The sequence below is a fragment of the Anabrus simplex genome, chromosome 13 (assembly GCF_040414725.1).
Source record: "Anabrus simplex isolate iqAnaSimp1 chromosome 13, ASM4041472v1, whole genome shotgun sequence".
NCBI lineage: Eukaryota > Metazoa > Arthropoda > Insecta > Orthoptera > Tettigoniidae > Anabrus > Anabrus simplex.
Genome location: NC_090277.1, coordinates 85,479,978 through 85,497,404, shown reverse-complemented (window position 1 = coordinate 85,497,404; position 17,427 = coordinate 85,479,978). Strand labels below are relative to the sequence as shown.

General features: G+C 37.6%; 1 protein-coding gene across 1 annotated transcript; it reads right to left on the bottom strand.

The window, feature by feature from the left end:
- Positions 1-4,577: 4,577 nt before the first annotated feature.
- Positions 4,578-16,656, bottom strand: LOC136885037 (small ribosomal subunit protein bS6m). Its single transcript, XM_067157423.2, has 5 exons — positions 16,442-16,656; positions 16,193-16,332; positions 12,007-12,168; positions 9,057-9,167; positions 4,578-7,175 (listed from the first exon to the last, which is right to left on the bottom strand). The coding sequence occupies exons 1-4, from the start codon at positions 16,484-16,486 to the stop codon at positions 9,071-9,073; spliced, it is 444 nt and encodes a 147-aa protein (XP_067013524.1). The 5' UTR covers positions 16,487-16,656; the 3' UTR covers positions 4,578-7,175; positions 9,057-9,070.
- Positions 16,657-17,427: the final 771 nt, after the last annotated feature.

The following is a 17,427-nucleotide window of genomic DNA, read 5'->3' as shown; positions in this document are numbered from 1 at the left end:
AAGTCACTTCACGAAAAAAGCCAATCAGAATAATCTGAACAATCACACATACCTACTGCAAAAGATTCATCATTCTTAACTCTGCTTAATTAAATCAATCTGCATTCAGCAAAGCACAACATTTCAAACACAAAAAGCATCGAACTTCTACAGTCAAGTCAGAAATCTTCTCTGGGACTGCAAAATACCACAGAAAGAAAAAACAATCACGTACCACACTTACTTCATACCAGTTCTCACGTACGGTTTAGAGACATGTACCCTACTAAACAAAGACTTCAGTAGAATCCAAGCAACTGAAATGAGATTCATTAGAACCATGAACCAAACAACCAGAAAGGACAAGATCAGAAATGAAGTGAATAGGAAAGTAGCTGGTATTGAGGTTCCTATTATCAGTGTCATAAAGAAATGCAGACTTCAGTGGTATGGACACATCATGAGAATTAACAGGCTGCCAGAAAATATTTCGACCTTTATCTCGTAGGAAGAAGACCACAGGGAAGACCAAGAAAACGTTGGATAGAGACTGTAAGATCAGATGTGGAGGAGAGAGGATACAAATGGGAGGATGTACTGGATCAGAAGATGTATGAAGACAGAAGGAGATGACGAGCGCTTGTACACCACACCCGGGAAACTGGAGTTGGGAAATGATGATGACGATGATGAATTTATCAATTCACGAATATTTAATAAACATCCCTTAAATCATTCAAAACAATTTAAAATACGATGATAATAATAATGGACTAAGGATTCACATGGACCAATGAAGTCATCAGAGCGTGATGTAACAAAAAGCTCATGGAACACAGACACCTGGAAGACTTCCAAATCTTTTATATATAAATTAAATCACATATCATGAAAGCACAATTCAAACCCCATTAAAATTATAGAATTCTTTAATTAACTCATGCTCAGTGAACATTTCTAAAATCATTAAAACAGTTCAAAATACGACAATAACAACAAGCTTTTTATTTATTTATTACAAATTGCTTCACGTCACACCAACACACAGAGGTCTTACGGCGTTGATGCGATAGGAGAGGGCTAGGAGCAGGAAGGAAGTGACCATAGCCTTAATTAAGGTACAGACCAAACTGTGAAAATGGGAAACCATGAAAACCATCTTCAGGGCTGCCAACAATGGGGTTCAAATCACTATCTCCCAAATGCAAGTTGACACGTGACCCAACCCACACAGCCACTCGCTTGGTTAGGTTATAATTACAAATTCGGGAAGGCCCACGATGTCAGCGTAACACAACAAAACAGAAAGTTACAGTAAAAAAGCCAGCGTATAATGCTACATTGCACTCCTAGATGGGCCCGTGAGGAGAGAAGAACCACAAGAGGAGTACCCCATTTAAGTTATAACATAACATTTCAACAATTAGTCAGATAGCCTTGCTTTCTCCACAGTGTTCTAAAGCTCACGCACAAAAACAACAAAATCCACAGACAGAAAATTTATTTTCTTAAAAAATATAAAAGTAATTAAAAAAAATAATTCTGTAATACTGTCGGGGATATATTTTCAAACCTGCTTGCCCAGTAAATTGTATAGTATTGGTGATAGGAACAGAATCTACAAATTTGGGGAATTTACATTAGTGTGGCGTTCCTGTCACCACCACCTGTTGCTAGTAAAACAATATTGAGAATACCATTGTCGTCTTTATCACAAATGAAGGGTACACAGGAAAAACGAACATTGTCACAAAAAGCAAATTTTACAGGAGAGACATTTTAAAGTTTGAACACTTCTACACAAAATACTAAGGAGATAATTTTGTGTGTGTAGGTGTCTAAATTATTGTCACATATATGTGTATCTCATCCATCAATATGATGTTTCTAAGTTAACAAGTACTCTAGTAATAAATTTTTTAGTTCATTAGTGCAAGGACTATGTGCGTTTTTCCTTTGGATTCTCCTGAAAGAATGGGAACTTGCACGATATTACACTGATTATTCCTCCAATATAGCATTAACAATACCTCAATATGTTAAAAAATAGTTTTGAGGGTATTTTACAATGTTTTAGAATAATAATAATAATAGTAATAATAATAATAATAATAATAAACTCAAATTAACACACATTTGAAATAAAAGCATTACAGTCAATTATGAATTTAATGTGTTATGTTACTTTAAATATGCACATAATAGCTCACATTAAAATGTCTGTATCAATGTGTTTCTAAAAATGGTTCAATTTGTAAAAGTTTGGCTTTCGACTTCAAAAATTAAAATAATTTTAACATTTTTATAACTAAATATGGCCGTACACACATGAAACGTAATACACATTTTTATACTTCTCTGTCCTCTTATGTAATGATTGATTTAATTTTATCACCTTACCACAGTACTTTATCAAACATCACTATCGTCATCGTTCGGTTGGTTCTTAGTCGACCCTTTTACGACAGGTAGACGACTAAAGAACTCCTGTGCATCATCTCGGCAAAACTTCTTCAGTATTTGAAGGTCCTTGTACTTCTCTTCAGGCAAAGGAATTGGTCCTGAATATGCTTGCGCAACTTCATGTTGGCCGTGTAACACGTTCTTACGCCCTGTTGCTGTAATAACGGTGGAATTGAAGAGACCCTTGTATGTTTCACGGTGTTCAACAGTCTGTGGATATCTGGGTGTAATTCGAAGTTCCACGATGGGCCGGTTTGCAGCAGGGAAAGTTTTCTCATACATCGGTGTTAGGAAGTTACCCCAGGACTTGAACATATCTGTTTTACAATCGACTATCTCAAAAGGAGAAGGTTTCACTCGAGCATTTCTAATTACTTCCCGCCAGTCATCTGGAGTTTCTGCCGGAGATTTTTTTTTTTGGATTAGGCCCATGTTTTTGTCACACTCCATGTACGAATGTCCTCTTATTGGGAATGTGACAACTACTTGGTCAAAGCGATTCAAAGTTATTGCTACATAGTGGAGAATTCTAATCATGGTGAAGTTTTTGTTTTGTCCACTGCATGAATCACAGAAAATGTGGAGTTTACGGACAGAATGATCTAGGTAGATTGTTATGAAATGATGTAGCATTTAAACTACGTCGTCTGCTCCCTTTTTTCCCCACTGTCTGATCATAAGTGTAAAACACCGACATATCAGTTGCTAAAACATGTATATTGAACACATAAAATGAAAGTTGTCTACGATAATAGGCCTCACTGGTCGATATGTTTGGTAACGGAAGATTTCTACCAAAATCTATAGCTATTCCCTCGTATGTTGCATCTTTTCTAGCTTCTCTTCTTGCGTTTCTCTTCCTTTTGTAGAACCAGTCAGCTCTAACTTTGTGCAGTTTCATTTCATTATGCAGTTTCTTCAAATCTTCTTCAATCTTCTTTATTTCCTCCAGATTAGATGACGTTTCTTTAGCCTTTTCTAAGTTACTAGCTGATGCTTTCTGTTCATCGTATGTGCTACACGTGTCATTTCGGAGATACCCAAAAGACATGTTAAATTTTGTGACAAATGTTACTCTGAATGTCTCATCAGAAATTTGAACATGCAGATAGCGTTCCAGAAACATGAAAAGTAGCTTTTTCACATTCAGTTCTTCAGGTAGGTAAACTTTTCCTGTATCTTGTAAACTATAATGAGCTTTGCGTCCCTTAAGAGAACTGAGAAATGTAGTCACTGCTTCATATGTTTCTTCAGGAAGTTTACTTTTGCCTCTATTCTCATGTTTTCCCCTTTTGTCAATTGGGGAGTGTCCTGTTGTAGCCAGGGATGATTCAATTGTGTGTAAACGGCGGGCAGTTACACCAAAAAAAGATAAGATTGCTTTAAAACAAACATTAATTTCAGCGAGTGTCCCTTCACGCACGACACGAACTTTATACACATAAGAAAAATCATGCAGACGGGCCTCTTGTGCTGGCTGCCGTGGTCGCCTTCGGTTAACAGGAATTACGGTAATTAATCCCGCCAAATACGAGTTCTGGGCATTTCTGTCACCTAACTTATTAAAATCATATATTAGCTTATTCCGTTCACTTGCAGTGACCTGCTTAAAACATTGTAATCGTTTGCAGTCACAGTCTTCACCGGATTCATACGTAGTATCTCGTAACCTCTTCATAACACTTTTCACACTACCGAATTTACGTTTCTTCTTTGTAGAATTCCCCATGCTCGCTACTTGAGTCTCTTCATCACTTGAATTGTAGACATGAGTGTCCATCACAGCATCCATCGTACTACATACAATATTAGTGTAACAAACCTACACAATACAGAGACAGAACAAATCAACTGACATAGCCATCAATCACCTTAAACTGCAATGACGGCGACACGCGCATGCGCATTCAAGCTGTTGGTGGACTCTGTTCGTTTTAATGTAGTTCCACGCATACATTGTTCGTTCTTCCTCTGTGTACGATTTCTATTTTACTGCATATCTCGGACATCGTTCATTGTTTCTCTTTGATATTTCTCGTGTTGATAGCTTCACTACTAAGCTAACGAATGGGACTAATAACTCATTTTTTGAATTTTTGGACATTGTTCGTTTTTCCTGTGTACCCTTCAAATGATATTTTCATATTCACTAGGTTCACTTGAACTCTCACTTTCACTACATAAATCATTATCATGGTACAATTCTCTTTCAATATCGTCATTTAGGAAAGAACACGAAATACCTCGCGATGAAGAAGCCCTAGTGTAAACAAACAGCAGTTAGCATCATTCTTTTCTTAATTATTTATTTTGTAAAGGGCACCTGAGCCATGGCTCATATAGGTGCAATATGTATGTGTTATACATGTGGCACAATTAGGTGATAACACAGAATCTTACGTTCACTGATGTTTTACATGAGAATAAATGGAAAGCGAGTTAAACTCATAATAGAGGATGGAAGATAGGAAACTTAAAAGGGTCCACCTTTTCAATACAAATAAATGTTATAGTTTATTTACAACATATATTTACACTTGGAACTAGTTTCGACGCTGTTTGGCGTCATCTTCAGCCAAAATGTGGGAAATAGGCTAGCATGTAGACATTTTATATTACAAGGTGTTACATTAGTGTGATTAAATGAGAGAACATGAAGACGCGAAGTACATTCAAGGTTATTCGGAGAAGTGTCCGTATAAAGCACGTTAGTGTTGTCAGCAGAGACAATCGTCCGTACAATTTTAGTGATCCTATATCATTCATAAATATGAAAAGAATGATGAAGATGATGCTTGTTGTTTAAAGGAGCCTAACATCGAAGGTCATCGGCCGCAGGAAAAGAATGGGACCTAGTACTGAACCTTGAGGAACACCCATATTTGCAGGTAATGGGATACTGTACACATTATTACAGCACACAAATTGTTCTCTGTCTGTAAGGCAACTGATAGACCAGTTTAATGCTGTTCCTCTAACTCCAGCAGCTTCCAACTTCCTGATTAAAATATCAAGATCCACTGTGTCGAAAGCTTTCAAGTCAATGAATAATCCCACAGCTATATTTCCAGAATCTAAATTTTCCTAAGTTTAATTATTATATCTTCTATTGCATTGTATGTACTAGAATTTGGTAAAAATCCATACTGATATCTGTAAAAATAATTTTGAAGTAAAAACCTCGGCAATCTCTCTTTAGCTATGTTTTCTAAAATTTTAGATAAGATGGGTAGTATAGAAATTGAACAACAGTTATTTACGTCACATTCATCTAAACCTTTGTATATTGGTATAATTTTTGCGACCTTCATCATTTTGGGGACAGTGGCCTCATTAGACGATGTATTTATAAGTTATGTAATATAGGGGACTAGGTACGGAGCCAATTTCTTTATAAGGTTGTTACTTACACCGTAACAGTCACAGCTACTGGTATTTTTCAGTTTTCTGATTGTATTTAATACTTCATTATCGTTGGTAGGGTGTAAAAATAGAGAACTACATGGACCTGTACCTAAATTGAGAGTGCTTGTGCTTGGAATATTAGCAGCTAGGTTTTGACAATATTAGTAAAATATTCATTAAATGTTGTTGATATCACTAGCAGATTTGTGATTACCGTATCCTGTACTGTCAGTGTATTTCTTTACTATCCTTATCGCTGTCGATGGTTAGGATTTCATTTACCACTTTCCAATAGTTTTTTTTGTAGTATTTAATCTATTGACAAAATATGAATTCTCTGGTCCTTTTCATTTTAGTTACTTTTCTACATAGTGATTTATAGTCCCCTACCAGTTCTTCTGAATAATATTCACACCCCATTCTGTTTCTAAGTTCTGGCACTTTTTCCACTTCCTTGTGCCAGGCTCCTCACTTTCATCTATCCTATCTGACTTCCCCTCGTCAACTCGATCTTTTCCAACCCAGACAGTATTAGGTTGCGAGGCCTAGGGAGTCTCATTTTCACACTGTTCGTGGCCCTTGTCTTCAGCCAATATCTACATTTTTTGAAGTGTCGGATCCCTTCCATATTTTTCTCTACAATTAATGTTATAGAGAGGATGGTTGCCTCGTTGTACCTCTTCTTAAAACGATCACCACCACCACCTGAGATAATCGACTAAGCAGTATATTCCCAGCTATCAGTGGAGAGATGGCGTGGAATGACATTAGTAGACGAATAAGCTCGAGTGGAGCTTTTAAAACTAGAACGACCGCAACATGAAAGTTGGAATTCAAGAGGACGAATTGGGGCAAATATTAATTTATAGGTCCAGGAGTAAGGGATTGGAATAAATTATCAAGGAAAATGTTCAATAAATTTCTAAGTTCTTTGAAAACGCTTAAGACAAAGTTAGGTAAACAACTGGTAAGGAATCTGCCACCTGGGCAACAGCCCTAAATGCAGATCATTGACGACTGATAGAGTGAGCATTCATCAACTTGCTGGTTGACAGATTTTATGTAATATCTTTTACATCTATTTCAGTTTTCCTTTTATGGAACATGCTAGGAGATAATATATCTCAGATTCATTTACATTTCACAACAAATCTGTAAAAATATGAAATATCCTCTACACATCTTCAGTCATGTGCAACTCTACAGAAAGAATACACCAATGTTACCAAAGTACACATATTCACACTGCTGCTCTTTGCATCGATGAGATGTGGACAGCTATGAAGTAAATTGCTTTCAACAATCCATCTCGACTCAATACAGCAAGTCTGAAACAATGAAGATAAGTCATCGTCATCATCTCTGGGCAACTATGACAGTTTACTTACAAATAATAGCTATTGTTTAATGTACTTTACTTTTCAAACAGCATTCCTTAAGGTAAGACGGTAGACTGAAATTTTTCAGAAAATCGATTTTTACTTTTTTGCATAACTACAGTAGAACCTCGATAATTCGGGAGTTAGTTACGGCTGTAGTTTCCCGTTGCTTACAGCCATGTAGCAGTGTGAACACAGCTAAGCCATGTTGAGTATTATTACAAGGCCATATCAGTCAATCGTCTAGATTGCCGCCCTTGCAACTTCCGAAAGGCTGCTACTCCCCTTTCAATGAACCATTCGTTAGTCTGGTCTCTCAACAGATACCCATCTGATATGGTTGCACCTGCGGCACGGCTTTCTGCTTCATTTGGACACGCAAGCCTCCCCACCGTGGCAAGGTGGCATGGTCCGCCACACCCTGTGCAGCTGAATGTTGCGACCTTTGCTTGTAAACCAGAACATGTAACTGGAACCAGTCATCAGTAGGCGTGCACAGGTATTTCTAGCACAGGCACAGGGCTTACGGTGGGCAAGCTTTGACACCCATGGTCTAGGCACTGGCATGAGAAACTTTTTTTTCACCATGGACAATAAAAACTACTTTGCTACTATCAACCACACAGCATGTAAAGAGTCATTTAATACAAAGAATGAAAAACAAGAGCAGAAATAAATGAGGATTTCTATGACAGAGATGTTGGTCGGGACCACACCAAAAACTACGGAGCGCTATCACGCGGCTGGTGGTGCACGGGTTTCACCATAGTTCTGCAAGAAGTTGTACCAGGTGTATGCATAAGTCTTTTCCGGTTTCACTAAGAGATGGCGCCAGCGAACAGTACGCAGCCTATGAATTTGATACGTACGTCAGTTTGTTCGTCTGACATTAACCTACCAACACACACAAGTTGAGTCCACCAAACACTAGCGTCTGTGTTGTATCGTTCAGTGATCATGTCGACATTTGTGCCTGAAAAAGAACATTTGCGGCACGCATTGCTTTTCTTATTTAATCAAAAGAAAAAGGCTGTGGATAGTCATAATTTGCTGATAGACACATATGGTGAACACGCTCCATCGATTAGAACATGTGAGACATGTTTTCGACAATTTAAATGTGGTGATTTCAATGTAAAAGACAGTGCTTTGTGTCTGGTGGGACCACAGCGGTATTGGGTATTATGAACTCTTGAAGCCCAGCGAAACCATTCATGCGCAACACTATTGCCAACAAATGATTCATTTAAATCACACACTGGTTGAAAGACAGCCAGAATGGGCCAGAAGACATGCCAAAGTGATTTTGTCACATGACAATGCACCGTTTCACACAGCAAAACACACCTTGAAATTGCTTGGATGGGACATCCTTCCGCACCCACCGTAATGCCCCGACCTGGCGCCATCTATCACCTCTTCTCATCAATGGGGCACGCGCTTGCAGATCAGCATTTCAGCAATTTTGAGGAAGTTGGAAAATGGCTTGACGACTAGTTTGCCACAAAAGACAAGTAGATTTTCTGGCATGGTATTCGTAACTTACCTGAAAGATGGGCGAAGTGTGTAGAAGCCGATGGCCAATATTTTGAATATACAAAAAATGAATTTCCCTTGAAAATGACGTATTTTCTTTACCACAAAAACTGGCAAAAACTTATGCACATATCTGGTACTTTCATCATCCAAATGCAAGATTTGTGTGCAAGCTCTGCAGGAAACTGTGCGAGACTTATCAAGATTAAGTTTGTATCTTCATACGAACTTCTGATATGTCTCTCTCTCACTTACTTACTTATTGGACCACCAACACAGAAGGTCAGAACTCACCTGTTAGCCACACACTACTTCTGGAAAGGGTAATAGTCCAGTCCTGAGTTGTACTTGAATCTAGGCCTATGCTTCTTCTCACCAATGGCCATCATTTCCTGCACTTCTTTCCTGTAACAAACAAAAAACATGTTTAAAATATGGAGGACACTCGGCATAAGAGACACCAAGACTGTGGTGAGTAGAGTTGCTGCAGACGGGCCAAGAGCAGCTGCAAACCATACCATGCAGCATATGGGCACCTGCCTGCAACAACAACTTCAATGAAATATACTCCTTGACAGAGTGACCTCGAGGAATATTCTTAAATACCGTGACATTTCTAGTCAAGATTCCAGGACATGGACAATCCCCCTTCCGCAATCTTCCCCACCTCTAAGATCACATTCGTACAACACACAGAGCAACAAGTTAGTGACCATCAGACCTCCATAAACAACTAAGGGACCATTTACTCCTCAACCAACACAAGGGTAAGCACCTTTGTTCAGTATTTCCCCACAGCAGGACATATTTTAAATCCCAGCAACGGACACTTACATATTCTTATTTCTTTTTCAGGGCTCACCTGTTTCATGTTTTTCATCTATGAGATCTTCTAGTCCCCTGTTCGAAGATCAATGACAGTATATATTGAATAACACTACGATGAAATATAACATGAGGGAGTCTATTAAAGCCATTTCACGCTAACCAGGTGATGTTTTACCAATCTATACAATTCGTTTTTCATCCAACACATGTGATCTTAAGACATCTGTAACAAGATAGCAGTCCACAATAGTTCACTTTTATTTGTGTAAAAAGTGTTCACAACTATAAACAGTTTAATGCCATCGTGTGAGGATTACGTTCATCGTTCCATACAAATAATCATTCACAGCAACGTATCACTAACATTTCTTATCATTCACCTACACTTCAAGCTATTTTAATGGTCACTAAATGTTTTAATAGACATATTATAGGGTATTCTTACTGATCATTTTTAAATTGTTGTAATTAGTTTTGTTGCTGTATTATTAGAGATTTTTACATTATATGTACTGGGATCAGGGTCTTGACCTACCTTGAATTAGGTTATTCTGGCTGATAGTATGAGCGAAACATGTCCTAATTTTAATATCTGTTAATGGTTTTATCCTAAATATAAGGGATTGTTATGTATTGAAAAGGTGGTTTTTATTAATGTATCAACTTCTTATTCTGAATTCCAATACGGCTCTATAATGAGATTCACAACTTGCAATGTTTCCTGCAGGCCAAGGCTCCGTCTTACACCAGAGAGATCGGCGCACTCTGTGAGGATATGGGCCACGGTGAAGTCGGCACCACAAAAACACAATGGGGAAAGGGGGGGGGTCTTCCCTCTTTAGGAGATAACAGTGCGTAGATCATAAATGACCTATCCTCAACCTACACAATACTATGGCCTCTTTCCGTGAAGGTCGGAAAGAGGACCGCCACACGGTAGTTGCCTTCTTCATTGATCTCAGCTTGTTGGGAGTTCAGATAGCTAGCCACTCTGATTCCCAGGACGCCAAGATGGTTCGACGGAGCTGAGAACAAATATCTTTAGAAGGTACACTGACAGGTCTTGGAGGTAAAAGTACCACTTCCTTTGCAGCTTTATCCGCAAGTTCATTTCGCGCAATCCCAATTAGTACGTCTGTAAATGCTTTCACAAAGTACCAAGAGATTTAACATGATGGCAGCTCACACGTACACATAACAGTCATTGCCCAACCAAGGACAAAAATTACCAAACTTACCATCATCGAAAACGTTAGGGTCATAATACCAATATAATGGTCCGTTATTGGACATTATAAATTTTCCAGCTAACTCATTCTTGGTTGCCTGCGTTTCGCCCTCGTGTGCTAAATTAGGCTCGTCAGTTGGGACTTAGCACACCACCCAAGACGCAAGGCTAGTGCATACCGTGGAGGCCACTGCATAGGCTATTTGAAGCCACCAGCAGTGCCAATGCACTATAAGAGCTATGTCTCATTTCCAAAAATAGATGCCTGCCTGGCCATCAAATGATATTAGGTTCCCTATGGGAATCAACATCTATATCAACGTTAGGGTCATCGGTACAACCGAACCCTTATCTCAAATATGAGGCTTCATAAGGATTAGTATTCCTTACACGAGGCATGAAGCGGTGACAAGTAACAATAGTCCGTCTGCCAAACTGTAGGAACATCCCTGGCTAAGGAGAGCAAAATAGACACCAAAGATATTGCTCGTATTGAGTCAACGCAACACTCACTCATTCATACCAAACATTCCGAATACTGCACCACCGTGCGGAAGGTTTTATCAAAAGGAGGTCACATCATGAGACCAAAAGATTTACAAATATACAACCAACTACTAGCCAGAAAATAAAGCAGATGAATCAAACATGTAGATTTAAAATATAAACACAAGTTAAACTGGCTCCATGGTCATTTACACCACCACAAGATGTTGGAAAAAAATATGCAACAAGAGAATTAAAACAATATAAAGACATTACTTCCACACAAATGTAGAAACTGAAACCAACCCCAATAAATAAGCTCGTCAGCCTGGTGAGCTGATGTCTAAGACACAACAGAAATATTAGCCAATGAGTGTAAGTGTGGCTCCTCAAAACTAAGTAGATGAATAAGCAAGATGACTGAAAAAAAAAAAAAGAAAAAGGCACAGAAAGGAGACAGAGGTATGCTTTCAGGTGGAGAAAGCTATGGCTGTATTGAAACGCACCTAATGCAAGTACACATTTATTAGCCCATCAAATGCACCATTTGCCAAACTCAATATGGACAGAAATATCTCTTACCGTACAGGTGAGGACCAAGTTGTCATAATGAATTAAATTTACCAAAGCTTTAATGGGATGTCAGAGAGAAGATAAATAAAACAGTCTATAAGAAAAATTTATACAAATATGTTTACATACCTGTACGCTGGCGGCCGCATTTCTTCTTCCAATGTACACTCAAACTCTGGCTCTTCTTCCACTTTATAGATGCGGCGTTTAATGATGTCAACATCTCTGCCGTAACGCTCTGCAAGGTCTCCCAACGATGAAGGAGGTACATCGAACTGGAACATGAAGTAGCTAGAAAAGAGACAGATCATCAAAGTAACAAGCAAGTATAATAGGTATTTCTTTTTCTCTACAGTAACGGAATGGAATGAACAAGTGACAAATCAAGTTATGTATATGTAAATATAGGAACGTGAACACACAAAAGGATAAACACCATAACAGATCAGTTTGGTCACAGGGAACAAGAGGAATAAGAGAATGACAAACATGAAAAAAATAAAAGGATAATCTCTACATTGCCATACACTCCCATCTTCAAACACATTGATCGATCGCCGATCGATCGATCAATCAATCAATCAATCAATCAATCAATCAATCAATCAATCAATCAATCAATCAATCAATCCCTGTTCCTCTACGTTCACTGAGTTTATTTATTCATTCTGACGCTTTTATCATTAAGAAATATTGCAAGATTTATTTTACTTCTTACTAAGAACAATAAACTATTAAGTTTATTGCAATTTTATACACAAATTTTAAGTCATTTTACTACATTATATAAGATTCTTAATACACTAAGTTTTCATGTACCACAGTATATGTACATTTAGAATTTTCAATCCCACACAACTACAAACTCACAACATTACAATTATAGACAATCATAGTCACTAGTTTCAAAAGACAATTCAATGGCCTTACACGTCGAAAGACTGAACATCAACTTTTAATCACACCATTTAAAGCGATAAACTTTTTGTAATGACTTTTGTACTGTATTATTTAAAGATTTTAATCAAACATAAAATAATAATTGTAAACACTTATACCTCTGTAAAGTTTTAGAGCTGAAAAACTTTTTCACTGAAGACCTATAAACAGGGTTGAAACGTACGACTTTTTTGACATGACCTTTTAACCCCCGCAGAGAGGCGCAAATATGTAGGAAGATGAATAAAAACTTATACCGTTACAATTTGGTAAGACACAAGCAGATAAAGATGAATACAGATGGTAAAATACTAGAATACAGAACACAGGAGAAAAATATGATCTCTATCAACTAAAGCAGTCTTTTCTGTTTTTACTTTTTTTAAATATTAACCTGACACCTGATTTTTATAGGGTACACAACAAATAAGGGCCTATATCAGTTATGTAGAAATGAAAAGTTCAGCACAGGATAGTAAGTAAACAGCACTGGAGAGCTGCATCAAACCAGCCTCTGGACTGATGACTCAAACACATCATCATCATGTTCAGTTAATTTTTATCCATTTGTCTTCTGCAGCATGATGAGAAAATAGATGAGCGGATTTTTATGACCTGGTATTTAACATCAGGATAAGGGCAAGGAGGATCTTAACCTTGCAATGTCCACAAAAATTTTGCAAAAGCGGGGACTTCTGAGTGAGCTGAATCCATAAAATTCTATGTATCTCTCTTATGGTTAGTTTTACAAGAAAATTGTTCACAGCAAAACTTATTTAGAATCTTACTTGCAAACTCTCTTTCCACACCTTTTTCCCGATACAGTGAAAAATAAGGGAAGTATCCATGGTAGTCCTGTGAAAGTTTCCAAGAGCCAATAACTTAATTCTAAGGAGAGTTATGCAGATCATCGCAGCAACACTTTAAAGAATTTGTGCAACTGTCTTGCTTTTGAATATTAACCTGATATTTGGCTTTTATATCAGAATTCTGTGATCCTTTGAAAGCCTGAACAAACAGAGAAGTTCCATTAGATGTTGATCACAGAGAAAAGGTGAATTTCATACTTGAAGACTGGATTCACTCTCTGACCTTCAAATAAGACTTTCAATAACAAGACTTAATCTTCTGGTTGGCAGAAAGAATTGAGTGTGCCATATAATTTAAATTCTTCTCTTTTCATATTGCCAAAATCGATATATATATATATATATATAACAACAACAGGTCCTGACTGACTGATTCATCATCAAAATGGAAATTCTAAGTTCCCATAGAGGGAATTAGATTCTTTTCCACCAATAGAGCATATCAAAAATCTGACACATCCCACTCTGAAGAGTCTAGTGTCAGACCTAAGACGAAACGCTGGTTAATAGAGCAAACGCCGGAAAAGCCTTCCATCTAATTTTTTATCTGATTCATCATCACCGAGCCAAAACTACTGATCATACAGAAATGAAATTTTGGGGATACAATTATATTGAAGTGTAAGTGCTCACCAAGGGAGGATTTTGGATATTCCATCACTAAGGGGATGAAAAGGGGGGTGCATTGTTTAAATGAGTATATCTATATCTCACAAACTTACCAGTTTAAAGACAAACAAAACTGTATTTGGAATCTTTAAAAATAAAGAAACATGTATTATTTTTTTTTGGAAATTCCACTTAAGGAGTGGGGGATGAAATGAAGTAAAGGAGGAGTTAAATTATTTTCATGAGAATACTTATATCTCACAAACCGAAGATGTTAGTAGTAAAAACTGGTATTTTGAATCTCCTTTAAAAATAAACATGTATTTTGATTTCAGGAAATCCACTTAAAGGGGTGAGGCAGGGCTGAAAAGGAGGATTTATTTTAATGGGGATAATTATATCTACAAAAACTGCAGATGTTACAGACATGGAAATTGGTATCACCTTAAAAATTTTTTTTTTGCTAGGGGCTTTACGTCGCACCGACACAGATAGGTCTTATGGCGATGATGGGATAGGAAAGGCCTAGGAGTTGGAAGGAAGCGGCCGTGGCCTTAATTAAGGTACAGCCCCAGCATTTGCCTGGTGTGAAAATGGGAAACCACGGAAAACCATTTTCAGGGCTGCCGATAGTGGGATTCGAACCTACTATGTAATTTTTTGTTTTCGACTTGAAAGAGGGCTGTTTCTCACATGGACTGTTCTATGTTGCATGATCCAGAGTTAGCTCTGCCAGTAGCCTGGTTGTCTTAGCCCCAAAAGGCAATATCACAAACGTGGTTTGCAAAGATGGTGTGCTATCTGGACTCCATCACAGTCACATAGATTGTCCCTGCAAGAAACCTCAGTTGTGCGTTAGATGCTTGTATATTCCTTGACAAGTATAGTATGGTTCTTCTCTTCATTTGCTAGAGGTTTAATGTTACACTAACACATCAAAGATTTTTGGCAAAACAAGGATGGGAGAAGGCTAGTATTGGGAAGGTAGTAGCCATGGCATTATTAAGCTAAAGCCCAAACATCTGCCTGGTATAAAAATGTGAAACCATGAAGAACCACACTGACTGCTGACAGTAGGGTTTGACCCCACTATATCTCAAATGCAAGCTCCTAGCCCTTACCAATCCCATTGTCGCCATTAGGAACTACCTGTGTTGGTGCGGCGTAAAGCAAATAGGAATAAAGAGACATACAGACAACTGTGTTTTTTGTTATTCTGAAAAACGTCCATTCGACACTCCATGTCGTACGATGTCGGCATGTAGGCCTAAAAGATCTCTGGTGACACATTTAGTGTTTACCCGACAAAATTAATTAGATCTCGGCCACAGACGCCCAAGAGAGTTTTGGTTTACTCGGTCTGCCATCTAGTGGGCCTAGAGTAAAACGGGACGTCAAAATTGACAAGCAGACAGCCAGATGGTGTCAAATTGAAATGCCTGTACACGGTAGCTGAGGCCATATTATTATTATTAGTGTTATTCTCACAGTAAGTAAACAGTGAAATAGGTGTAACTGTTCTTTATTGAACTATGAAGTAATTTTACCATTTTTATATTAAATAGATAAACTGGCCTATGATTTTCCTGTTTGAATTACTTTAACATTTTAAAAATACATTTCCATAATGTTATACGATTAAAAGTAGGTTAGGGTTGCCAATCTCTCAATATCCAGCTTCAGAAAATAAGGCCACATTAAATTTAAATTAAACCAGGTTTAAGAATTCAAGTTTCTAATTGTAACGTAGCCCTCGCATCCGTGCTGGATTGAAAAACCAATGCGGGCAAGAACGCATATTCATACCTCTACTCGTAATTAGCTACTCGTCTATGACGCTTGCAGCCAACATCATGCACAGATTTAAAACCTATAAAATGAATTATTAATCATTTTACCTGCCCTTTTTGTGCACCATTCCATGGGCACTCATTTTAAAAGGCAATTCTCGTGTTCCAAGGTTGTTTATCTGTCTTATTATTCCTCCTTTCTCGAAAATCGCATCAGCAGTTCGTCGTAAGGTGGACACAACTTCTGACTGAAACAATTAAACATCCGAAATACAATCACCACACAGAAAAGGCCTAGTAATATAACCTGAAACCTTTTAGTAGTAGCATCTTGTTATCGAAGTCAGGCTATCTTACCCGCGACATGATTCGTAAAAGTAAAGGCATTTCATAAGTAGGCATGATGTCTAAATTTGAAACTGTACAAAGAAATAGCTAGGCGTTTGGAAATATTCGATTCTCCGCGTATGTCAATAGCAATTACAAATATATCTTCATTTCAAAAATATATTCCTGACGTGCTCCTATTTATTGGCTGTCTTGCTTGTGCTTGCTGCACTGCGCAGAACCAGTGTTGCCAACCCGATTTTCATTCTTCTTCTTCTTCTTCTTCTTCTTCTTCTTCTTTCTTTGTTCTTGGACTCTGCGCCAATTTTCATTTATTAGTAATAAACAGCTCGTTGGTAATCCAACGAGCTAGAAAGAGGACTCTTTCTCGCTCGTTGTAATAAACGAAATGCGCACAAATGTGCAAAGAGAATATTTATAAATAATAATAGTTTTATTGCAGCCAAATGGCCATGTAAGTAAGTACATTAATTCTAACATTTCCACATAGGTCTCAAATACAGTAGAGACAACAAATACAGTAGAGACAATACACGACACTTACGGATTTCGTCTTGCTAAAATGGGAGACAATTCGATGGTGGCGCTCCTAGTGACTTGACCTGAACAAATCGCGCTAAATTCAAATATCAATGGAAATGTATATACGGAAATGGATAAATAAATTACGTCTAGAAAGAAAGTGGTATTGAGATATTAACTTCGAAGTTGCTAAAGCAATTCTGGATAAATGAATGAAGAATTATTTAAAAGGTTATTATTCAAAGACTGAAATTAGACATATAAACAAGGTGTGAAATGGACTGCTGTGAAATGGCTTGATCTTTCATTTATGCATTACTTTTTTAGCTTTAGCATATCTGCCTGAAATCTTACGGTTGGATTTGTCTTTTTTCCTCATTTAAAAACAATGTATCATCACATTAAGACATTTGTCAATAAAAATATCGGCACATTCCTTACACATATGATGCAATGAATTAACATTTAATAGC